The sequence below is a fragment of the Bos taurus genome, chromosome 4 (assembly GCF_002263795.3).
Source record: "Bos taurus isolate L1 Dominette 01449 registration number 42190680 breed Hereford chromosome 4, ARS-UCD2.0, whole genome shotgun sequence".
Classification (NCBI taxonomy): domain Eukaryota; kingdom Metazoa; phylum Chordata; class Mammalia; order Artiodactyla; family Bovidae; genus Bos; species Bos taurus.
Window position 1 is genome coordinate 76,689,036 of NC_037331.1, and position 26,472 is coordinate 76,715,507.

The 26,472-nt window shown below is 41.3% G+C and overlaps 2 protein-coding genes across 4 annotated transcripts; one reads left to right on the forward strand and one right to left on the reverse strand.

Annotated features, from left to right (window-relative positions):
• Window positions 1-346: 346 nt before the first annotated feature.
• Window positions 347-12,142, forward strand: H2AZ2 (H2A.Z variant histone 2). Its single transcript, NM_001038197.1, has 5 exons — window positions 347-413; window positions 3,513-3,590; window positions 6,264-6,377; window positions 10,691-10,820; window positions 11,814-12,142. Exons 1-5 carry the CDS (start codon window positions 411-413, stop codon window positions 11,873-11,875), a joined length of 387 nt encoding a protein of 128 aa, NP_001033286.1. The 5' UTR covers window positions 347-410; the 3' UTR covers window positions 11,876-12,142.
• Window positions 12,143-20,258: 8,116 nt separating this feature from the next.
• On the reverse strand, window positions 20,259-24,232 carry PPIA (peptidylprolyl isomerase A). 3 transcript variants are annotated; one of them, XM_010804358.4, is made up of 6 exons: window positions 24,116-24,229; window positions 22,331-22,397; window positions 21,851-21,881; window positions 21,664-21,752; window positions 21,005-21,177; window positions 20,286-20,630 (listed from the first exon to the last, which is right to left on the reverse strand). In XM_010804358.4, the coding sequence occupies exons 4-6, from the start codon at window positions 21,670-21,672 to the stop codon at window positions 20,498-20,500; spliced, it is 315 nt and encodes a 104-aa protein (XP_010802660.1). In that variant the 5' UTR covers window positions 21,673-21,752; window positions 21,851-21,881; window positions 22,331-22,397; window positions 24,116-24,229; the 3' UTR covers window positions 20,286-20,497. The 3 variants fall into 3 exon arrangements, with proteins under 3 accessions (NP_847890.2, XP_010802660.1, XP_059741378.1); NM_178320.3 differs by lacking the exon at window positions 22,331-22,397 and having other exon boundaries at window positions 20,259-20,630; window positions 24,116-24,232; XM_059885395.1 differs by lacking the exon at window positions 22,331-22,397 and having other exon boundaries at window positions 24,049-24,229.
• Window positions 24,233-26,472: the final 2,240 nt, after the last annotated feature.

Below are 26,472 nucleotides of genomic sequence, written 5' to 3' on the forward strand. Positions count from 1 at the left end.
GGCGATGTTCTTATCGGCTGATTTCCGCCAGCCTTCAGCTCTCATTGGTCAGCTCCTCCGTTCATCAGGTTGGGCCTTGTAGACAGGCGGAGAACAGAGTCTGGCTCCGCCCCCAGTCGCGCACAGGCGCGTCTGTGTAGGAGTAGGAGGCTCCGCCTCCGCGGGCCGTGTGCAAAAACAAACAGCCGTTAGGGAGGAGGGGCTGAGAGGCGGGGCCTGGTTAGAAGGAAGTGCGCGATTGGGCAGCAGACGGGGTTCAAACGAGCAAGGCGAGCGGGCATTGGCCGGGGCGGCGCGAGGCGGGCCCCGGTTATTGTCCGGGCTCTCGCGGCCGCGGCGGCAACGGCGGTCGGTGCTGCGCTAGCGGCGGCGGCGGCTCGGCGGGACCGAGGGCACGAGCGGCCGAGACCATGGTGAGGGCTGCGGGGCGGCCGGGAGGGCGGCGATGGCCGAGTGGCGCCGCTACCTGTTGAGGCGGCGGGCGTCAGGCGGCGACGACATCGGTGGGGCGGGCGTCAGGCGCCCGGGCTGCCAGCGGTCCCGGCCTCGCTCGCCGCGGCGCCGGCGCGAATCGAGGTGCGCGGGCTGAGGCCGGGTGTCCCTGAGCAGGACAACCCTCGCGGCTCCACAGCACCTCCGCTGCTGCTGCGACTGACTTTGAGTCCTAAATTGTGCGTTGGTAAGAAAAGTGCGGCTTTTTAGAAACGCGAATGGAGGGAACCGGGCTCCTTGTTAAGTTGAGAGGGAAAGGCGTTGGAGGGGGGCCGTGCCCTGCGCTCGAGTGAAGCAGTAAAGCCGAGGCGATGAGTGGTGTCCGCCCGAGCGCCCTCCGGAGACAGCCCTGCCCGAGGCTGAACCACAAACAGAAATTGTGGTTATTGTGACGTTCTCGCGTCTTAGATCTGGAGTCGACCTTGTGGATGGTAGCACCCGGGCTCTGTAACTTGTAGTTGTGCCGTTAACGGAAGCGCTTTCACAGGCAGACTCTGGCATAGATTACATCTGCTCTGTAAACTGATTTGCTCGAGCCGACAATTCTCGTGATGCTTGCTGGTTTCAAAAGGTGTCATTCGTTTAATCTCTAGCAACCTACCATATATTGGCTGTCCCTTTACCAGCAGCTAAAAATACATACACGTTCGCATGGCTAAAAATACAGGAGGCGTGGAGTTGTCATTCTTGTTTTGAAATTTTAAACGTGATGGGAAGTGAACATGTATCTGTTAAACAAATTTGCAACTTGCTTGACATCCAGTTTGCAACTTTTTCTGAATGAAATATACTCCATTGGCCTCCATAGGCATGTTTTCTACCTGGAGATGCTTAGCCCAGGTTAATACTAACTCAGTTTTCAGAATAAAAAATTTTATCGTGCTTGTATTTTGTTTCTCAGCAAACGTATTAAAATGATTGTGCGAAGTTGGGAAGGTGTGTTTATACTTTGAGGAGGTTGTGAAACGAAAGTATTCATTTACTATGCAATTTTATATTCACAAGTTTAATTAAAATTTTGTTTTTGTTGAGTATAAGAAATGTATCTGGACTCTCCAAGCCACGGAAATAGTCATTTAATTTACTGAGATTTTTAAAAACTGATTTCCTGCCTACTTCCTTAAAAAACAAATAGGTTATACAGCAAATGTAATGGATTTGAAACGGTAGGGATAGAATTGCTTAAGATAAGTAAATTGGGAAACCTGAGGAGTTTTGCAGTTAATAACTTTTTTATTGATAACTTTGTGTTTCATAATTCAGTCATAGAGAAATAATGATTATAGTTTTAGCCTCATGCACTAGTTGAGATGTTTCTTATGTTTTACATCAGGGCAAATAGAGCTGAAAAGATTTATTTGAAGAATAAGTGAAAACACATGGTTACTTGAACTGACCTCAGAAATCCAAAGATGATGCAGTATCTTTTTCTTGTATAGCAGCATGGTCAGAAATTATTAAAAATATATGAGGCATTCTTGTAGAAATCTAAAGATTCTCAGTTCTCTTTGTTAAACTTAAATCAGTCTCTCTTGCTAGATTATTAAATTTAAGACAGATACTAATTATTCATTTTTTGTTCCTGCTCCTAACAACTGCCAAGGCCTTTTATTTTTTTCCCTTAAATATAGATTTGAGAGATAAACATTGGCTCAACTGAGACATGGGGTATGGGGCATATATAGTTGATTTTTAGTCTAAAAATAAAGCATTACAAAAGGGATATGCCATTTCTACTTCACAAATACCCTCAAACAACTGGCCAGTTTTGTAAACTGATTTTTTTTTTTTTTAAACAGACAAGAAATAGATTTAAATAGTAAAATCGAGCAGTTCAAAAGGGAGTATTGGTTTCCTTCTCAAGTCAGATCCTTAATATTCCCTCCCTAGTAGCAAATAACTTTTCTGGTGTGTTGTGTGACCTTCTAGAAGTGTATGTTACACACATACTCTGCAGTACCTCATTTTTACATAAACAAAAGCTCACTGTGCTTGCACATACCTTGCCTTTTACCCAAATATGTATTGTGATTTCTTCCATATCAGCACATGTCTATAATTCATTTGTTGAAATGGCTGTATAATATTCCATTGCATTTATATACTGTGTCCTATTTGTGAACATTCAGGTTATTTGAGAAACATTTCTATCATTTGAAAGTGTTTTTTCTTTAACTCCTTAAGAATAAGTTTGAATGTCTTTTCTTTTTTTTTAAACACACATAACAGTGACCATTTTGCAATTTTTTAAATGCCTGCCAAGTCTCTATTCCATCCTCTTCCCAGCCTCTGGCAGCCACCCTTCTGCTTTCTGTTCCTGTGATTTTGACTAGGTAGGTCGTGTTAAGTGGAATCAGACATATTGGTCCTTTTGCAACTGGCTTATTTCACTTAGCATCATGTCTTCAAGATTTATTCGTGCAGTAGCATGTATCAGAATTTCCTTCATTCTTACAGTATATACCACAATTTTCCATGATGGACATTTAGGTTGTTTCTTTTAGCTGCTATTTATAATACTGCTGTGAATAAAATAGCAAATAGTATACAAAATATGTTTGAGTCCCTGCTCTCAATTATTGAGTATGTGCCCAGAAGTGCTAGATCATAAGGTAATTCTGCGTTTAATTTTTTGAGGGTTGTTGTTTTTTCTCAAGATGGTATTTTTTTCCCTCTCAAAAGAGGTAAGTTCTGAATATTTCTATGGAAATGATAGATGCTAACATTTAAAAAATTATTTTATTATGAACTATTTCTAACATAAGAGTTACATTGATGATGAATATTCTTCAGTCTGAAATTTGAAAAATATGTTCAAATTTTTAGAAATCTCATTTTAAGTAAATATTTAAGTTTTGATTTCATCTTTATATAAATCAATAAATGGCAATATGGCATGTATATTTAAAATTGAAAGAGAATTTTTTTAGCTACCTAAAATAAAACTAGAAGAAATTTTGTTTCCTAGATATTTTTGAAATAGCATTTTTGATTCTTCATCTGGAACTTTTTTCACTTAGGCTGGAGGCAAAGCTGGAAAGGACAGTGGGAAGGCCAAGGCCAAGGCAGTGTCTCGCTCACAGAGAGCTGGGCTACAGGTAACTGATTCATTATTAAATTAATTTCTTAACAGTTGTAACTCATGACTCAAATGTTTCTTTAATTACAAAAGTGTACTATTGACCTTTGATAATGAAATTAATTGGTCAAAATACAAACAACAAAGCAACAGCCTTTTAATTTGTACTCTTTTCTAAGCAGCGACAAGTTAGGAAAACATCTTAGGCAAATTTGGTGATTTTGCTGTCTTAAAATCTGTTATTTCTAGATAATAATTATGTTTCTAGTACTTTTATAAACTATCATATTGAAGTGAGTATGCTGTTGCTTTCGTTTTGAAGAAGGTGTTTGTAGTGGTATATCAGCTTTCAGGATGAAATAGAAGAATGGACTGTCCACTAGTCCTCTGAGTCTTTCCCAATACCTTCAAATGTAGACTAAGTTATATATACTCAAGAACACTAGGTAATTTCAAATTTTATATATATGAATTGCTGCAACTTTAATCCATAAACTCAAATTTTTCTGGGTGAGTAAGAATTAATTGCCTTACATATAAGAGATACTTTTTAAACAGGAAAGTTTGAAGGCCAGACTATAAGGTAGTGATGCAAAATTTTTAAGGAAGAAGATGACATTTTCTGAATGGTACTGAAGGAAGTGGAGGGGCAAGAACTTACCCTTTATGGGTACTTTCTCTGTTTTGGAGCATCATGCAAATATCAATTAGAATTTATTTGAGGGAATTCCCTGGCAGTCCAGTGGATAGGACTTGGTGCTCTCACTGCAAAAAGCCCGGGTTTGATCTGTGGTCAAGGAACTAAGATCCTGCAAGCTGCATAGCCAAAAAAAAACCAAGTGGAATTTATTTGCAGTATCCTTACCTTGAAGTTGCAGATGGAAGACAGATTACAGGTTATTGCAGTGGTTTAGGAATAAGGTAACGCATACTTGAACTTATATGTGTGTGTGTGTATGTTAGTTGCTTAGTCGTGTCTGACTCTTTGCAACCCCATAGACTGTAGCCCACCAGGCCCCTCTGTCCATGGGATCCTCCAGGCAAGAACACTGGAGTGGGTTGCCATTTCCTTCTCCAAAAGGAACCATAAAAAGAAAGAAAGAAAGTGAAGTTGCTCAGTCGTGTCCGACTCCTTGCAACCCCATGGACTGTAGCCTACCAGGCTACTCCATCCATGGAATTTTCCAGGCAAGAGTACTGGAGTGGGTTGCCATTTCCTTCTCCAACTTGAACTTGAGTGGGATGGAAAAGAATAGAAGGCATATATATGCTCCTAAAAAATGAGAGGAGAGGTACAGGTTTGAGAGGAAGGTCAGAAGTTTCTCTAAGGCCTAGACCCTAAGGGGAGTTTGTAGTAGGAGCAAGTTATAAAATAAAAATTTAAGTGGAATCATTTGGAAATTCAGTAAAATATCCATGTGAAAATATCCAAAAGTTGTAGATTTGAGTCTAGCTTTCCAAGAGAAGTGATCAAAAGAATTACAAATTTAAAATCACTTAAGTAAAATGGGTAGTTTGTGCTATGGATGAGTTTCCTCAGTAGTGCTTGAGAAAAGAACAAATAGACATTGGTGGACTCCTCACCGTATTTGACATACTTGAGTCAAACAATGAAGACTGAGGAGTAGTCATTGTTAGAACTGTGTAATCCCTGTGGCCTGAGAAGAATGGTTTTCAAGGTCCTCTGTGTCAGACAACATGTCAATCACTGAGGATCTAAAAGGGAGTAAGGCATAGATCCTGGTCTTGGGGACCTTAGAATTAGGGAAGGAATGTAAATAGAACAGTCATGCATTTTCTTCTGAAGCATGCAATCTAGAAGTGGCTAGTAGATTTGATAATTAAAATGTTATTGTTGATCTTTAAGAATGGTGTTTAACAGAAGCCAAGTTTGGATTGGGAGAAAATGGGTGACAAGAAAGAGGTTTCAAGTTTACTTTTAAATTTTGCCTTTGAAAAGGGATATTTAGGCTGTAAGTGGAGGCAGTTACAGTAGACTAGACTAGACGTGTAGAGACCTTTGAACTGTGCAGAAAAGGAGCCAGCAAAAAGGAGGTAATGGAGTTGTTGAATGATGGAGCAGTAAGGATGAGGAAGGTCCTTAAAGTCAGGGGGTGGGGGTGGATGTAGTCAGAGGCATAGACAAGTGGGATTAGGGTATTGTAGAAATGAGAAAGTACCTATTCTCATAAAGTAGGAAGTCACAATATTGGTTTTCTTAACTATCAGGTTACCTCTTGAAACTGAGGAAGGAAGAATGAAGTTGGGGCCTAAAGAAGGTGGTAGAGGTTCATAGTCACATGAGCCTGTTATGTGAAGGAATTAATTAAATAGAAATAACAGTTATTAGGCCCTGTGGAATGTGCAGTTGGTGACTATACTGCATAGTTTCTCTTTATTTTGTATAATGACTCCATATTATGCAGGAATTAATTTGTAAAACTGTGTTTTTTGTTTGTTTTTAAATTCTGTCTTCAGGGGGTGTAAAATTAGGCATGACCATTTGGGGCTAATTATTAGGACATACTAACTTACAACCCCAAAGAACTGTTAATTGGCAAATAATTTTGGCTTCTAATAAATGTAACCAGATTTTTTATCTTGATTTACTTATGTCATTCGGCTGTTCGTTACGTTCAGTAACGTGATGTTAAAACTTCAGTGTTTCCCGTTTTGATGGTCTCTCTTTCAGTTTCCCGTGGGCCGCATCCATAGACATTTGAAGACTCGTACCACGAGCCACGGAAGGGTCGGTGCCACTGCTGCAGTGTATAGTGCTGCAATTCTGGAGTACCTCACTGCTGAGGTTAGTGGTGGAAATAATTATGTGTTGGAATCCCAGAGTTGTCCTAGACATAAATGGCTGAAACCCATGGAGTATGAGTTTGAAACAAAAAGACTCACTCTTGTTAGTTTCTTTTAATAGCAGTTTTTAGATGGATTTTTCAGCCAGTACTAGTGTCAAACAGAACTTTGGTGTGCTCACTTTTAAAGTTAGGACAATAAAGGACAGAAATGGTATGGACCTGCTGCTGCTAAGTTGCTTCAGTCATGTCTGACTCTGTGCGACCCCATAGACGGCAGCCCACCAGGCTCCGTCGTCCCTGGGATTCTCAAGGCAAGAATGCTGGAGTGGGTTGCCATTTACTTCTTCAATGCATGAAAGTGAAAGTGAAGTCGCTCAGTTGTGTCCGACTCTTTGCAACCCCATGGACTGCAGCCCACCAGGCTCCTCCGCCCATGGGATTTTCCAGGCAAGAGTACTGGAGTGGGTTGCCATTGCCTTCTCCTAGCAGAAGCAAAAGATATTAAAAAGAGGTGTCAAGAATGCACAGGAGAACTATACAAAAAAGATCTTAATGACCCAGATAACTGCAATGGTGTGATCATTCACCTAGAGCCAGACATCCTGGAAGTCAAGTGGGCCTTAGGAAGCATCACTATGAACAAAGCTAGTGGAGGTGATGGAATTCCAACTGAGCTATTTCACATCCTAAAAGATGATGCTGTGAAAGTATTGTACTCTGTATGCCAACAAATTTGGAAAACACAGCAGTGGCCACAGGACTGGAAAAGGTCAATTTTCATTCCAGTCCCAAAAAAAGGCAATGCCAAAGAATGCTCAAACTACCATACAATTCCACTCATCTCACACCCTAGCAAAGGAATCCTCAAAATTCTCCAAGCCAGGCTTCAACAGTACATGAACCATGAACTTCCAGATATTCAATCTGGATTTAGAAAAGTCAGAGGAACCAGAGATCAAATTGCCAACATCCTCTGGATCATCAAAAAAGCAAGAGAGTTCCAGAAAAACATCTACTTCTGTTTCATTGACTATGCTAAAGTCTTTGTGTGGATCACAACAAACTGTGGGAAATTCTTCAAGAGATGGTAATACCAGACCACCTTTCCTGAGAAATCTGTATGCAGGTCAAAAAGCCACAGTTAGAACCTACATGGAACAACAGACTGGTTCCAAATTGGGAAAGGAGTACATCAAGGCTGTATATTGTCACCCTGCTTATTTAACTTATATGCAGTTAAATCATTTGAAATCCCTGGCTGGATGAAGCACAAGCTGGAGTCAAGATTACCAGGAGAAATATCAATAACCTCAGATATGCCGATGACACCACCCTTATGGCAGAAAGAGAAGAACTAAAGAGCCTCCTGATGAAAGTGAAAGAGGAGAGTGAAAAGCTGGCTTAAAACTCAACATTCAAACTAAAATCATGATATCCTGTCCCGTCACTTCATGGTAAATAGTTGGACAAACAATGGAAACAGTGGGAGACTTTATTTTTGGGGGGCTCCAAAATCACTACAGATCGTGACCGCAGCCATGAAATTAAAAGATGCTTACTCCTTGAAAGAAAAGCTTTGACTAACTTAGCATATTAAAAAGCAGAGACATTACTTTGCCAACAAAGGTTCATCTAGTCAAAGCTGTGGTTTTTCTGTAGTCATGTATGGTTGTGAGAGTTGGACCTTAAAGAAAGCTGAGCGCTGACGAACTGATGCTTTTGAACTGTGTTGTTGGGGCAGACTTGAGAGTCCCTTGGACTGCAAGGTGGAGCAGGCCAGTCAATCCTAAAGGAAATCAGTCCTGAATATTCATTGGAAGGAATGATGCTGAAGCTCCAATAGTTTGGCCACCTGATGTAAAGAACTGACTCATTGGAAAAGACCCTGTTGCTGGGAGAGATTGAAGGCAGGATGAGAAGGGGATGACAGAGAATGAGATGGTTTGATGGTATCACAGTCTCAATGGACATGAGTTTGAGCAAGCTCCAGGAGTTGGTGATGGACAGGGAAGCCTGGGGTGCAGTAGTCCATGGAGTCGCAAAGAGTAGGACATGACTGAGCGACTGAACTATACCAGCTGAGCTACTAGGAAAGCCTGAACTGAGCATCAGTAATCCATATTTTTAAGTGACTTGACAAACAAGTGTAAAATAATTTAAATACCATACTGCTAATTAAACTAATTCTGAACTATGTATATAAGCAGTAGGTGATATTTGTGGACTTCACTAATGGTCCGTCCAGTGGTAAAGACTCTGCACCCCGCTGCAGGGAGGTTTGATCCCAGGTCAGGAAAGATTCCCAAATGCTGGGCATCATGGCCAAAAACAAAAAAAGTATTGGTGAAGTTACAGGATAACTCTTAGTTAATAAAAATTTAAAGTGGAGTAAAGTTTTACCAGTGTGATCATACATTTTTTTAATGTTATATTAGTTATTAATTTGGCTGCACTGGATCTTTATTGCAGTACATAGGCTTCTCATTGCATTGGTTTCTTTTGTTGTGGAGCAGGGGCTCTAGGGTGCACAAGCTTCAGTTTTGCACATGGGCTTAGTTGTTCCACGGCATGTGGAATCTTGCCAGACCAGGGATCAAACACATGTCCCTTGCATTGGCAGGTGGATTCTTCACCACTGAACCACCAAGGAAGTCCATCACAACTCTTACTGTGATGATATGATGACATGAAATTTGGTAAAAGACCTAATCAATCCTGGTGCTCTGTGTGGTTGTACACATAAATTGCTGTATCATAACTCAGTTTGACTTTTCAGGAAATTAGATAAGTTATTTGGGCAAAAGTTCTTAATTCATGGACCATCACTTCCTCCATAGTAATCTCTCCTAAGTAAAACAAAAGGGACATCATGAGACTCCTCCAACTGCATTCCAAACCAGGAGAGTAATTTGAGTAGCAAGCAAGTCAAGTGATAGAGTTAGCCAGTCTAGTAGAAGCAAGGGGAAGATTCTTACTTGGGAAAGATGTGCTTGGGAGCTAGGTTGAAAGGTTTAGGTTTAACCTGTGTGTTAATTATCACTGCTGTCATTTCATTAACTTTACCAAATCATTTGTTTTCCCATTGGAGATTTACCATTTACTTTAACATTGATAGTGTCAACTTTACTGTGTCACAAGGAGGGATTTTTGTGTAGGTAATATTTTTGTTGGTACTAGTTAGGAGCCTTTCTCCTCTATCACTTTTATATCAGTTTTTATTAATATTTGTTTAGCTGCAGGCTTTTCAGAAAGGTATGCATTTTGTTCATTTATGTGAAGATACAGGCTTCTGCTTCAGAACGTTCATGTCCCATCTGAACTCCCATTTTCTTTATTCTTAGGAACTTACGACTTTTTAGGTTAAGATTAAATAATAAATATACACATTCACTCACACACACGAGCATATACACATATGTAATCAACACGTGTCTTCCACATATCTAAGTTTGGGGTTTTAGAAGTAAAGGAAATACTGAAATCTGAGTTTGGAGGTAATTAACTTTTCAGTGTTCGTTTCACACTAGAATCACTTGCAAAAGCTTTCAAAAGATGGTGGTGCCTGACCTCACCTCAGTCTACTCAGGGTTGCAGAGGAGAATGGAATAGAGAGTGCTGGTGGTTTTTAAAGCATACTGATTGTTCCATATGTTATACCAAGGCTTTCCACCACTCTGCTTAAATCAGGAGACTCTGTGGAGTTAGTTTTGTATTGTTTCCATCAAAAGTTTTATAATGCCAGTACAGTCTATGGATGAGAAAAGAGAAATGCAGTTTTATGGCCAGCTGGGACTTTGAAATTACTCTTGCTGAAAATTCCCATTATAGAATAAAGGGCTTCTGGCATACTGCCTACATATTATAAAGCCCAGCGGTGTTAGAAATTCTGAATAAGGAATTATCTTTATACTTTTAAACTTTTCTACAAGTTGTAAGCAATAAATTCCAGCTGTTAAGGGCTATGAAAAATTAGACTACTCGGGTATATTAAAATATAATCATTTTCTAGATGTTCACAATTAGAATCTTGGCTAAGGGATAATAACACTTATTTCTTGCTATAGAAGTTGATGATTTTTGCTCATTTCTAGTTATTTTGCAGAGAATTAATATAAAAGGACCAAATGAAGTACTAAGAGTTCTATAACCTTACTGTAGAAATTTGGAAATAAATTATTGTTGGTTTATTTATGTATCTTTTGTGTTTTATGTGTAGATGCTATAGTGATCTTTTAGCTATAATTGCAAGTCTAAACAGAATCCTTAAACACTTCACCCTTGTTTGATATGCTGTCTCATGGGTGCTTTGTAGGTGCTGGAGCTGGCAGGTAATGCATCCAAGGATCTCAAAGTTAAGCGGATCACTCCACGCCACTTGCAGCTTGCAATCCGTGGTGATGAAGAGTTGGATTCTCTTATCAAAGCTACCATAGCTGGGGGTGGTATGTATTATTTACTCTTCAACGTAGACGTTATTGGCCTTTATGACTAATACGTAATTCAGATCAGTGATCCAGTACTGAGAACATAGAAGGTTAAATTCCAAAAGTGTTAAATCTTACTATTCTAGGCTTCTTCTCATGATCTGAATATTTCTTCTCCACATACAATGCTGTTTTTGAAAGGAAGTTCTTTAGCTAAATTTCATAGATGAGATTTGAAACCAAGTGTTTAAAATATTTTCTGTATCCTTTAAACTGTGTTTGAAAAAAATCATCTTGAGAAATTGCATAATGTGATGCTCTTGAAAGTCAGACTGAGGGTAACTGAATGAGTCAGTTCTTCATCCTTTTTGGATTACATTTGGAGAACCTCTTGAAAGCCGTGGTTACTCTTCTCAAAAAAAAAAAAAAAGAAAAAAAAAAACAAAAAACAGAAAATCACACCATTTTACATACAGTTTTAGAGGGGGTTCCCAGACCCCAAGATGAAGATCCCTTGGTATAGATACTTAAGTAAACTTCATTCTAAGAGAAAAACAAATACCGTATATTAACACCGTATGTGGAATCTAGAAAAATGCTACTGATAAGCCTATTTACAGGGCAGGAATAAAGATTCAGACATAGAGAATGGATTTGTGAACACAGTAGGGGGAAGGAGAGCATGGGAGGAACTGAGAAAGTAACATTGACATAGATACACTACCATGTGTAAAATAGATGACTAGTGGGAAACTGCTGTATAGCACAGGGGTCTCCGCTCCGTGCACTGTGATGACCTGGTGGGGTGGGAGAGAGGCTCCAGAGGGAGGGGATATATGTATCCTTAGAGCTGATTCACGTTGTTGTGCGGCAGAAACCAGCAGAGCATTGTAAAGCAGTTATCCTTCAGTTAAAAAAAAAAATCTTCATTCTTTGTGAATTGTTCTTTGGGGTTGAGGGCCTGAACTGATAGTTTTTCTACTAATACCGTTTCATTTCATTTCATTCTAGGAGTGATCCCTCACATCCACAAGTCTCTGATTGGAAAGAAGGGACAGCAGAAAACTGCTTAGAGAGCTGTCGTAACCAGCCCTCTTCCTCCCTGTCACTGTACTGTAACGGGACAGAAGAAATAATGGGGTTATGTGGAATTTTTAAAACAGTTAAATGGAAAACCATAGACAATTACTGTAGACATGATAAAAGAAACATTTGTACGTTCTTAGAATCGAAGTTTGATAAAAGTACCTTTTCATGTGGCAACAGTTGTGTTGATTGGCTAGGTTTCTCCCTTGTGTTTTATACAAAAATGGAATTGATAAACCATTTTTTAAAAAAAATAACTTGTCTCAAAACTGTTTGTGCTGTGTTGGAAATACTTTGCTCATCCTTTGAAATTTTTAATATTTCAAATTGGTTATATATTCAGAAAAATCAGAAATTGGGAATCTGCTTCTATCATTGATACCATATTATATTGGATCTTAGATGCTACCTATTTGTAGTATATACAATTATTTTACATACCACTAAAAAAAGAAAAACTGCCAATTAAACCATGATATGCCATCAATTATAAGATGCATCCAAATTTCAGAGATCTTAGAATATTTCAAGAACTGATGAAATACGTGTGAAATTATTTGAATTAAATGAGTACTTACCATATGGCAGGTTCTGTACTAAGTGCTTTACTGATGAAATTTTATTACCCCCATCTTAAAGGTATGGAAACTGAGGCTCACAGATGTTAAATGGCTTGCCAGAAAACATTTATCCAGTAGATCGAAAAAGGCAGAAGTAGGATACAAACTTCGATTTGGCTGACTCCAGAACCCACACACTTAAACCTAGAATTGAAGATTATGTAAGTTGTCTGCTTTTGGCTTAAAATTCCAGCTTTTAGTGATCTTTTATTGGTACAGTAATATTCAGTAATTTGTACAATATTTTTAAAATATTTTTGTCAGTTTCTAAGTAACTATTGTAAGATTTAAGTTAGTGTACCAGTTAATGGTCCATCAGGAAATTATATTTTTTCTGCCTGGAAGTCTTCATTGACAATGGAAATTCTTGAATGTTTTCTAATACAATACCAGTATAAAACTCTCATTTTTAAAAACTTATTTTATTATGGAAATTTTCAAAAATAAAGAGAATAGTATGATGAACCCCCGTGTACTCATCCTCCAACTTCAGCAGTTATCCTGTGGTCAATTTTGTTTTACCTATATCCCTCCTCAGCCCTCATGTTGATTAGTTTGAATCCCGTTCCAGGCATGATTAATTTTCATATCTACATACTTAAGTATGTGTCGCTAAAGAAGGGGTACTTTTTAGACTATAACCACAATACCATTATTTTAAGACAGCTAAGACATTTTGTAATACAAATATCCAGTCAGTATTCAAATATTCCTCATTGTTTCCTAATTTTACAGTTGGTTTGTTTGAATCAGGATCCATACACTATGTCTCCATTTTACTGATAGCTCTTCAGTTTCTCTTTAATCTATAGGTCTCTTTTTTTTTTCCTTAAAATTCAATTTTTGAAGAAACAGTTCTATAGGATTGTCTCTAAGTGTGGATTTTACTGAATCTTGGCACACATTTTGAAGAAGCTTCTATACTGAGAAGATCTACAGTTATCATGTGTGAAGTTTTGTAGTTTCTAGAAAACAAAGTAGCAATAGAAAAGGCAAAATAATCTTAACAGAATTACTAGAGTTTTAATAGAGTTCTCCAGAGAATTGCTTCAAATTTTGGTAATGTAATTATTTGCTATGTCCTGTGTTGCCAGGATTGTATTTTTGTTTTCTAATGGAAGAAAACTAGAGCAATTGGGCCAGGTTCTTTGGGCCTCAGCCTCACATTTGGTCCATCTTGCTGCATCTGTACACCACTTCCTCCTACTGGCTTGTTGTAAAGTGTGTCCCAGCCATCATATTTCATCTGTTGTACCTTCACAGGTAACTAGGAAGGGTTTATGTGTGTGTGTGTGTGTGTGTTTTACATGTTTTTTTTGTATGTGTGTGTGTATTTTTTTTTTTCCCCTGACACTGAGTGGCATGCAGGATTTTAGTTCCCTGACCTTAGTTCCTTCAGGATGGACCTGAGCCCATGCTTCAGGAGCATAGAATCTTAACCACTGAACTGCCAGGGAAGTCCCAATAATAATTTGAAGTGAGCCAAATTTGGTCATACTTCAGAATCCATGCAGGATTGGTTCCAGGACACCTCGGATACTCAGATCCACAAGATGCTCAAATTCATTACATAAAATGGCGTAACACTTGCACACAAGATTGGACCATCTTCCCAAATACATTAACTCATCTCTGGATACTACCTAAAACACTGTAAATACTATATATAGTTTTAAATACAGTGTAAATGTTCTGTAAATAGTTGTCAGCGCATGGTAAATTCAAGTTTTGCTTTCTGGAAATTTGTGGAATATTTTTCTCCAATATTATTTTTTAATTTGGCTGCACCAGCTCTTACTTGCAGCATGTGGGATCTAGTTTTCTGACCAGGGATGGAACCTGGGCCCACTGTGTTAGGAGAGCAAAGTGTTAACTGCTGGACACCAGGTTAGTCCTTCCAATATTTATTTTTGGTTATGCTGGGTCTTCACTGCTGAAGGCATATTTTCTCTTGTTCTGGAGGGTTGGGGCTGCTCTCTAGTTGTGTGGGCACTTCTCATTGTGGTGGCTTCTCTTGTGGAGCACAGGCTCTAGGGCATGTAGATTCAGTAGTTATGCACAAGCTTAGTTGCCCCTCAACATGACTTGTCCTAGACAAGGGATTGAACCCATGTCCCCTGCATTGGCAGGTGAATTCTCAACCAATGGATTACCAGGGAAGCTCCCTCCCGAATATTTTTGCTCCATGATTGGTTGAATCTGTGGACATAAAACCTGTACCCCAATGTTCATCGCAGCACTGTTTATAATAGCCAAGACATGGAAGCAACCTAGATGTCCATCAGCAGATGAATGGATAAGAAAGCTGTGGTACATATACACAATGGAGTATTACTCAGCCATTAAAAAGAATACATTTGAATCAGTTCTAATGAGGTGGATGAAACTGGAGCCTATTACACAGAGTGAAGTAAGCCAGAAGGAAAAACATAAATACAGTATACTAACACATATATATGGAATTTAGAAAGATGGTAACAATAACCCGGTGTATGAGACAGAAAAGAGACACTGATGTATAGAACAGTCTTATGGACTCTGTGGGAGAGGGAGAGGGTGGGAAGATTTGGGAGAATGGCAATGAAACATGTAAAATATCATGTAGGAAACGAGTTGCCAGTCCAGGTTCGATGCACGATGCTGGATGCTTGGGGCTGGTGCACTGGGACGGCCCAGAGGGATGGTATGGGGAGGGAGGAGGGAGGAGGGTTCAGGATGGGGAACACATGTATACCTGTGGCGGATTCATTTTGATATTTGGCAAAACTAATACAATTATGTAAAGTTTAAAAATAAAATTAGGAAAAAAAAAAAAAAAAAACCTGTGGATATGGAGGACAAACTATACTATAGATTTGTTTTAAAATTAATGTTTTTGAAATTTGAAATATTTAGTACAGGTAAAAGGAATGTGTGATGAGAGTCCTCTCTGCCCATAGGCCTTCACCCCTCTACCCAAAGACACCCACTGGAAAACATTTCTCTGTATTCTCCGAAGGATATATAAAAGCACAAAGATACACTTTATTCTGCTTTTTTACAAAAACTATCATGTTATAGGGCTTCCCTGATGGCTCAGTGGTCAAGAATCCACTTGCCGATGCAGGAGACTTGGGTTTGATCCCCGGTCAGGAAGATTCCCTGGAGGAGGAAATGGCTACCCACTCCAGTATCCTGCCTTGGAAATCCCATTGACAGAGAAGTCTGGCGGGCTACAGTCCTTGGAGTCACAAAAGAGTTGGACACGACTTAGCCTAATCACAACAGTATATGTTAAATTGCATTCTACTGCCTTTTTTTTTTTTTTTTCACCTAAAAGTCTAGTTGATGCTATTCTGGAGACGCACTACCTTGTTTTTTAAACAACTACATCCTATCTCATTATGTCAGTGATTTTTAGCCAGAAGGCAGTTTGAAAATTTGTGGGCCTCTGACAATAGATGGGGGTAGTGCTGGATGTATTACAATGCTTCAGACTGCCCCACTGATTTCCAATCATCATGTTTGTGCATGTGAAAAATGCATCTAAGTCTAAACTCCATTTTACGTGTTAACACAAAGAGTTTCGTTTTGGGTTGAAAATGTGAATATCCCTGACACTTCCCAGGCCTCTAACTGCTTTGTAATCTAATGGAAGCATAAACTTTAGAAAGGCCTAAAGGCTCCTGGAATTATGTCAAAGAGACACAGAGGTCAACTTAGGGGGGCTTGTACTAGTCAAATTTGGGATGATTTGAACATCAAAAATAATGAGTGCAATCATAATACATTGAATGAAAATCCTTGAGTCTATTGTGATAGGAGGAGGGAGGGAGAGATTAAAAGATTTCTCAGTTTTTTGCAACCACAGAATAATTGATTCAGGGGAATTCCCTCGTGGTCCAGTGGTTAGGACTTCATACACTCAACTGCTGAGGGCATGGGTTCAGTCCCTGATTCCCTGACTAGAGAAATAGGATCCCTCAAGCCATGTGATGCAGCCAAAAACTTTTTTTAATTGATTCAGGTGAAGACCAGTAATTGATATTGAAATAAAACAATCAGGTGAAAGATCTGGGAACAGAGTCTTCACACAGACAAAGTACCATCCCACAGGTTACCTACTCAGTAGGAAGTGTACAAAGTACCTTTCCAGTGGAGCAGCTGATGGTCTGTTGAGTCTAAGCTCATATGCCAACTGACAAGAGGCAGAATTAACAATATCTGATTATATTCTTTGCAGCCAAAGATGGAGCTCTATACAGTCAGCAAAAACAAGACTGGGAGTTGACACTCAGATCATGAACTACTTATTGCCAAATTCAGACTTAAAATGAAGAAAGTAGGGAAAACCGCTATTCAGGTATGACCTAAATCAAATCCCTTATGATTATACAGTGGAAGTGAGAAATAGCTTCAGGGGACTAGATCTGATAGAGTGCCTAAAGAACTATGGACAAGGGTTTGTGACATTGTGCAGGAAAACCATCCCCAAGAAAAATGCAATGGCAAAATGGTTGTCTGAGGAGGCCTTACAAATAGCTGTGAAAAGAAGAGAAGCAAAAGGCAAAGGAGAAAAGGAAAGATATACCCATTTGGATGTAGAGTTCCAAAGAATAGCAAGGAGAGAGAAGAAAGCCTTCCTCAGTGATCAATGCAAAGAAATAGAGGAAAACAATAGAATGGGAAAGACTAGAGACCTCTTCAAAAAAAATGAGAGATACCAAAGTAATACTTAATGCAAAGATGGGTACAATAAAGGACAGAAATGGTATGGACCTAACAGAAGCAGAAGGTAGAAGAGGTGGCGTGGTAGGGGGGTTCAGGATGGGGAACACGTACACCCGTGGCTGATTCATGTCAATGTATGGCAAAACCACTACAAAAAAAAAGGTGGCAAGAATACACAGAAGAACTATACAAAAAAGATTTACATGACCCAGATGATCACGATGGTGTGAAGACTCATCTAGAGCCAGACATCCTGGAATGAGAAGATAAGTGGGCCTTAGGAAATATCCCTACGAACAAAGCTAGTGGAGGTGATGGAATTCCAGCTGAGCTATTTCAAATCCTAAAAGATGATGCTGTGAAAGTGCTGCACTCAATATGCCAGCAAATTTGGAAAACTCAGCAGTGGCCATAGGACTGCAAAAGGTCAGTTTTCATTCCAATCCCAAAGAAAGGCAATGCCAAAGAATGCTCAAACTACTGCACAATTGCACTCATCTCGCACGCTAGCAAAGGAATGCTCAAAATTCTCCAAGCTAGGCTTCAACAGTACATGAACCGTGAATTTCTAGATGTACAAGCTGGATTTAGCTAAGTTAGAGGAAGCCAAGATCAAATTGCCAACACCTGTTGGATCATAGAAAAAGCAAGAGAGTTCCAGAAAAACATCTACTTCTGTTTTATTGACTATGCCAAAGCCTTTGACTGTGTGGATCACAACAAACTATGGAAAATTCTTCGAGATGGGAATACCAGACCACTTGACCTGGCTCTTGAGAAATCCGTATGCAGGTCAAGAAGCCATAGTTAGAACCTACATGGAACAACAGACTGGTTCCAAATTGAGAAAGGAGTACATCAAGGCTGTATATTGTCACCCTGCTTATTTAACTTATATGCAGAGTACATCATGAGAAACGCTGGACTGGAAGAAACAAGCTGGAATCAAGAGTGCTGGGAGAAATATCAATAACCTCAGATGTGCAGATGACACCACCCTTATGGCAGAAAGAGAACTAAAGAGCCTCTTGATGAAAGAGAGTGAAAAAGTTGGCTTAAAACTCAACAGACAACTAAAATCATGGCATCCGGTCCCATCACTTCATGGTAAACAGATGGAGAAACAATGGAAAGACTTTATTTTGGGGGGCTCCAAACTCACTGCAGAGGGTGACTGCAGCCATGAAATTAAAAGATGCTTACTCCTTGGAAGAATAGCTATGACCATCCTAGACAACATATTAAAAAGCAGAGACATTACTTTGCCAACAAAGGTCCATTTAGTCAAAGCTATGGTTTTTCCAGTAGTCACGTATGGATGTGAGTTGGACTATAAAGAAGGTTGAGTGCCAAAGAAGTTTTGAACTGTGGTGTTGAAGACTCTTGAGAGTCCCTTGGACTGCAAGGTGGTCCAACCAGTCCATCCTAAAGGAAGAGTCCTGAATATTCATTGGAAGGACTGATGCTGAACCTGAAACTCCAATAGTTTGGCCACCTGATGTGAAGAACTGACTCATTGGAGAAGACCCTGTTGCTGGGAAAGATTGAAGGCGGGAGAAAGAGATGCAGAGGATGAAATGGTTGGATGGCATCACGGACTCAATGGACATGAGTTTGAGTTGGCTCCAGGAGTTGGTGAGGGACAGGGAAGCCTGGCATGCTTTAGTCCATGAGGTCACGGAGTCAGGCACAAATAACTGACTGAACGATGCCTTTCTGCTTAAACATTGAACTCGTGTCCATTGAACCTTCTCTAATTTCCAGTTTACAGATAATTAAGTAGAACAAGCAGGTAACACAAAGTGGAGACATTGGCAGCAGCTCCAATGTCAATGATATTCCAAGTCAATGTGCTGGACTTAAAGAGTACAAGTCAGAGGGACTGCAAATGGGCATGAGGTTCTTCCTAGTGTGGTGAATTACAGGGATGGTTGCATTCACTACTGTACTCTTAAAATGGGTGAATTTTATGGTATATATACAGCATATGGTATATACCTGTTTGCCTGCCAAGTCACTTCAGTCGTGCCCGATTCTCTGTGACCCCATGGACTGTAGCCCACCAGGCTCCACTGTCCAGAGGATTTTTCAGACAATAGTGAAGTAGGTTGCCATACCCTCCTCCAGGGGATCTTCCCAGCCCAGGGGTTGAACCTACATCTACTTAACATCTCCTTCATTGGCAGGCAGATTCTTTACCACTACGCCACCTGGTATATTATGTAGTGTATATTACACATTATAATACCAATAGTTTTTAATATTAATAGAAATTGTTAGAAAGTAGGACTGTTCTAGATTAAAAAGACAGTCAATCAAATAGGCTTCCCAGATGGCACTAGGGGTAAAGAATCCACTGATGCAGATTCCATCACTGGGTTGGGAAGATCCCCTGGAGTAGTAAGTGGTAACTCACTCCAGTATTCTTGCCTGGAAAACTCCATGGACAGAGGAGCCTGGTGAGTTACAGTCCATGAGGCTGCAAATAGGACACTACTGAGCAACTGAACACACAGCAAACTAGGGACTGCCCTGGTGGCTCAGATGGTGAAGAATCTGCCTGCAATGCTTGAACTGGGTTTAAACACTGAGTAGGGAAGAATCCCAGTATTCTTGCCTGGAGAATTCCACGTACAGAGGAACCTGATAGGCTACAGTACATGGAGTCGCAGAGTCGGACATGTCTGAGCAACTTTCAAATATGTAAAACCTAGGTTAGATCATGGTGGGGTTGGGGGAGAATAGCATTAAGACACTGATTGTAAAGAAACTGTACCTTAATAAAGCAGATTTGGGGCTTTCCTGGTGGCTTGATGGTAAAGACTCCACCTGCCAAGGCAGGAGACATGTGCTTGATCCCTGGGTAGGAGGAAATGGCAACCTGCTCCAGTATTCTTGCCTGGGAAATCCCATGTACAAGGAAGCCTGACATGTTAATATAGTCCATAGGGTCATGAGACACAACTTAGCAACTGAACAAAAGCTGATTCTAAACACAACTTTTGTCTTAGAAGTAACCTGTTGCTGCTTAAAATGAAACCTACATCAATACTCTAATGCAAACAAAGACAGATAATTGTTTAGTTTTTATTTCATAATCATAAATTTAACTTTGCAATCCAGCTAAACTTGGAGGGGGATAAGGAAAATATGGAACCCAAAGAACTGTAGCAAGAGCACAAAGATTATAGGATATTTCAAGCACATGGGGTGAAGGGGTGCTCTCCTGGGCTACAGAAGGAATGGTCTGGTGCTTAAGTAAAACACAAGTCAAATTTATTAGATTTGTCCACAGTCAGCAATGGTGATCTTCTTGCTGGTCTTGCCATTCCTGGACCCAAAGCGCTCCATGGCTTCCACAATATTCATGCCCTCTTTCACCTTGCCAAAGACCACGTGCTTGCCATCCAACCTAGAACAGAATAAAAAACATTATTACCTGTGACCAGAGATGTTAAATACTGGAAACATTTTTATTCTTCTACCTAAAAAAAGTTGGCAACACCAATAGATTGCTTTAGGCCAGTCTAAGAAACATAAAGAGTCTCCACTGTTAAGAATCCTAATTTTAGAACGGATCCCTTAAAAAGAACCAACAAATCACAAGCAAATTAGATAAAAGCACCACTTGTAACTAAAACAAGCAGCTAAATGCCCTGTTTTGCTAGAGTATCTCCACTTACTTTCTATAAGCACACTAGAAATTTTCACTATGGTCCATGCCCTTCCACTACCTTAGAGCAGGCAACAGCAGGGAAAGGGTGCCTTTGCCATCTCCTGTCTTACCACTCAGTCTTGGCAGTGCAAATGAAAAACTGGGAACCATTTGTGTTGGGGCCAGCATTTGCCATGGACAAGATGCCAGGACCTGTATGCTTCAAAATGAAATTCTCATCATCAAATTTCTCGCCATAGATGGACTTGCCACCAGTACCATTATGGCGTGTGAAGTCACCACCCTGTGAACATAAAGAGAAACATGTCACTTTTGGACACAGTCAGAAAACATGCCATGTCTACAAGATTCAAACTTTAAGACTCAAGTTCAAAATAAGGTGGTCAAGGGACTTCTCAGGTGGTCCAGTGCTTGCAGTACAGAGGATCCAGGTTCAATTCCTTGTCAGGGAACTAGATCCCACACATTGCAACCAAGACCCAGTGCAGCCAAATAAATGAATAGTAAATAAATAAAACTAGAAGGTCACTTGGAACCAAAATGGTAGAACAGCACTTCATGTGTGCACATATTTTTTTAAATAACATTATAGAACTATAGCAATTTAGATGGCATCCTATCAGTGCAAAATCATAAAACAAACAAATGCACCAGAAAAGTTTAACAGCAGACTGGCACCAGTGCAGACAAACCATATATACACATTCTGGAGTATTCTAGTTCAATCCTAAATTAAGACAACCCAAGTAAGTATCAGTCTATTTCATACCTGGCACATAAATCCCGGAATTATTCTGTGAAAGCAGGAACCTTTATAACCAAATCCTTTCTCTCCAGTGCTCAGAGCACGAAAGTTTTCTGTTAAAATTAAAGTATATATACATATATATATAGGGACAGAAAGGGAGACACACACACACAGAAGTTAATAATCAGAATACCTTTGTTAAACTAACCTGCTGTCTTTGGAACTTTGTCTGCAAACAGCTGTAAGACAAAAATGACAGTTAATTAACAACATCTGTTTGCATATTTTGTTGCTTAGTACCCTTGTCTTTAGGGGTTTCTGAATCATAAATTCGTTTTCTCACAAGAACATAATCCTTCTTCAGTAATTGCTCTGAATCCCAAATAAGAACTGTTCCTGACAGCCTTAAGTCCTGTGGTGTTGGGTTAGCAACATGAGACCCAAAGACGTGCCAAAAATCCAGAACCAGCAATGACTCAAATAGTGTGAGGCTTCTAAAAAGTGACTTAAAACTTTTACGTGTTATCACACCTACTTCTGAACAGATATATGGCTTCTCAAATGTACATCACCTCCCCCAACTTCAGTTTGAACCTAAGGACAAGATTTTCAGGAATAGCAAGTACTCCTGCTTGATCAGGGAGTAAACAGGTGTAATTTCAGTCACTGGTAATGAAAATGCTACTACCTCCAATCTGTTAACATAGCTTTATGGATTGGATGAGCAGTCACTTCTTGGTTTCCAGGTCCCTTACCTAGTAGTGGGGTAAAAAATAAAGATTGGTTTCTAGTACAACTGCTTCAAACCTTTCCTGCATATATAAAAAACATTCTGGCCAAAAATGCTTACACATCACGCTTAAACAAACCCTTTAAAATATTTTATGAACTATTCCAGAGATCTGTGACTAAATCATCTATTGAAATCCTGTATGTTTCTTAGATCTAGTTACTTAGCTTCTAAGTATTGTATGTAAAACATATGGTCTCTCCTAAGTCTAACGTTTCTCAAATCCTGTAGTCAACCGCTTCCCTGGTAAACCGTTACTAAAGTTAAAAGTCCGTACTGGCAGTTCCATCTCTATTCTCACCAATGGATATGCCAAGAGCTCCTATCTCATTTCCATTAAGCCGTCTGGCTAACCGGAGACACGCTAGGAAGCGTAAGGCTTAGGCAGTTTCCACGTGGCTCCCAATCAATTATCAGCTGACTACAGATAAAAGTGGGGCGTAGATCAATAGGATCTATTATTTCTCCATAGAGTTTTACCTCAGGGCAAGCTTCCACATGGGCCCTTACCAATTCTTAGCTCTGACTACAGTACGAGTAGGGTACAGACTCAATAGGACCTAATGTTTTCTCTAACAGGGTTTAGGCGTCTTCTATGTGTCTCCAACGTGGACAGTTATCATGACTGGAAACCCTCTGCCCTCATGATCTGTATGGGGGCCTATCCATCCTTGGGATAAGATCCTAAAACTAACCACTGACAGCTTTTGAGAGGTCGTTAAGGAGGATAAAACCACTTAGGGCTACACCCTAAGTGAGACTGCAGGACAGAGGAGCCTGGCGTGCTGCAGTCCATGCGGTCAGAGTTGGACACGATTTAGCGACTGGACACTTCAAGACCTACCGGTTAACTGGAACGGAATCGCATTTACCGTTTCAAGAGCAGGCTGAGTAACTTAGCTACCTTGCTGTAACCACAAACTGATTAATAAGTACTCTAACTAGTTAAGAAACCATCAGAGGTGCCCTGCCGCGGAGCCAGTCTGGACTAGCCCATTCTGCAGGACGACGACCGGGAGGAGCCCGGGCGCCTCCCACCCACCCACCCACCGTCACCGCAGCGGAAGGCGGGCCTCGGCGCCAGCGGAGGGAAGGCCGCCTGTGCATTTCCGCTCGGGGTGGGGGCCGGGAAGGGCACGAGGGGCCTCTTTTTACATTTCAAGATTTTAAAGACATCTGGGGAAACCCTAGAGTCTGCCAGACCCGCAGCCCTATAACCCAACCCTGAACTAGCAGGCGTCCTCCGGGACCAAGGCTAGACTGCTAACCCCACCGACCCTGACGCGCCCGGGGCGGGAAAAGCAGCCTTCAGGTGCGACCGTCGCGTCAGCGCGAAGGGAGCCGCTTCCGAGCCTCGAGAGTGGCCTCGCGACCGTGGCAGCGGCCTGGGGCCGGCGTCTGCCTTCCGTTTAGGGCGTTGTCGACCCTCTGGGGCCTGCGGTCCCGCGTGGCGACCAACAGCTAGCAGCCCGAGCACGTGCGCTGCCGGAAGGGCGCGGCCGCCCCTCCCCCGCCCGCCCCGCCTTTGTCTACCCACCGCCCCCGGCCTCCCAAAATGGCCCCTCATCAGGAAATGGCGCCGCGCCGCCCGCGTTCCTCAAGCAGGGTGCCCGCACCCGGTTACTCGGCCTCTCCCCTCGCCGCCCGCTCGGGCCCACCCGGCTCGTCGCCGCCTGCCCCAACCTCAAAAGAGACGCGGCCCAAGGGCTCGCCGTCGACAGCGATGTCGAAGAACACGGTGGGGTTGACCATGGCTAAACGGCAAGGGAAGCTCCGAGGTGGCGGCGTCTGCAAGGCAGCACGAGCCCCGCCGCCCTCCTCTTTTATAGCCAGTTCAAGCCCCGCCTACAGCCGGTCGCGCGCCTCATCTCTGGCCAATCGCGACCACGGGTCAGTCGAAATGACGGCATGGCTGGCCTATGAGTAGAGATGGCGCCCTAGAGGCAGGACCGGAGACGCGCGTGCGTGCTGGGCGATGCGGGCAGGTTCCCGCCCGCGGGCTCCGTCTCCGCGCTGCGGCGTGAGGTCGCGCGCTAGCGACTGCTATGGGGATGGGGATCGGGAGTGCTGATGGCCCTGGTGGGCCGGTGGGAGCTGGAGGGCCGTGCACCTGCCCGGCCTCGCGACCAGGACGTCTCCCCATTGCTCAGAGGGGGCAACTGAGGCGAACGAAGGCCTCAAGGTCGCGCCGCCCGCCAAGGTCGCTTGGGGTCCAGGGAGCGCGCCTCTCTGGGAGGCTAGGTGGCCTTGGCCATCACCATTTTCTCACTGCAGATGAGGTTAAGGCCCAGTCACCTCCCTCTCTGCTTCCCCCTCTCCCTTCTAGTCTGAGAGGTTATGAAATGTTTCCAAATTGTCCTACTTTCCGAAAATATCTTGTACACTCTACTTGAATTTTCTCCAGGAGGAAGACATTAAAGCAAGAGGCTGGCAGACACTTATCTATAAAGACACACTGCGCACTTTTGCCTTCCTTTTAAATCTTTTAAATGCTCTACCCCGCACCCCGTCTTTCAGAGGCAGAATTGAGTTCTGGGTGAAAGACAAAGCACAACTTAAAAATGAATTCCCTTAGTCAAAGATATTAATAATGCTTTTATTACTAGTACTAAATGCACTTATATGACCCTGGTCTTCTGTTCAGAAAACCTTGAGAAAAAAATTTATATATCCTCCAACATTTAGTTGCAACATTCAGAGTTATTTAGTATTTCTGAAACTTAGTTTCTTCATCTGCAAAACCAGGATAGGGATCTGAGAAGCAAATGAGAATTTATGACTGATGAAATCCAGTGTCTGGCATCATGCCATCATTATTAATAATGGCATTGTGAGCTTACATGTGCTCAGAGTTTATAGAGTGTGGTTTTGTTCTCACAACCACCCCATAATCCCCATTTACAGAAAAGTGGAAAGTGAGCATCTTCCATGTTAAATAGCTTGCTCAGAATAACCAGTTTAGGAGTATTAACAAAGCCAGAACTGGAAACTGAACTGCCTTTTTTTTTGCTCATTCCACATCACCTTTTGCTTTGTGACCCTAAGGAAGCTGCTTGTCCTTATCTGGTACAGAAAAAATGACCCAAGACCCTCAGGGGTAAACTCTCTCAGCTTCTATCTCCTTCACTCTGAATCTTAAAGCAATTAGGAACCCCTCCTAAGAAATAAATGAATGAATAGTAAGGGCATCACTTATGGGTTCCCTCACATTACTATTCAAAGTCTAGTCTTCTCTTTACTACCATCCTCTCACTTCACACAGGTATACCATATGTACACTCAAGAAAATAAATATGCACGTGTTTTGTTTGTTAAAGGGGGAGCCAGTGTTGTAGGGGATCCTTTATTAGTATTATCTCTTGAATAGGACTTCCTTACCGAGTAAAATTTGAGCAGACATAGAACCTCAGGAATGTGAGGCCGTCCAGTGCCTTATTTGGATGATTCTGACCAAAAGCAAATCCAACTGAATTCAACAGAGCCCTGATCTGGTTAGCTGGAGGTGTACTATACCAACCACCAACTGGTAAGCAGAAGTCTGTGACTTTGTCCATGGAGCATATTATAAACAAATGCTTGCTTCAAAAATATCTCTAGAGAGAATGTAACAGGGAAAGGTCAGGTTATTCAAAATTATAAAAACAGGCTACTTTTTTTTCATGGTAGATGACGGAAGATGGTAACTTGTCTCATATGCACTTCTTGCCCAGGGCCTCATTTGTGCTTCTGCCACGTGGCTTCTGCTGAGACCCGCAGTGACATCACAACCCACATACCCATGGCTTTCTCCAGGCCTCATCTTCCCTGATATGACTCTCCATCAGGCACAACCTCCTGCTTCCTTGATGGGCTGGACTTTTCTCTCCCATTTCTCCAACCCTGACCTTTTCCTCTTGAACTGTTCCACACATTTGTCCTGTCATAGTCATATATATGATCTTGTTTTCTTCCTTACACATTGGCTATGGTCAACCTTATTCACTCTCATGGCTCAGATTCTCAGGTAACTTCTCAACCAAGCTCCAGGCCCACATTTACTC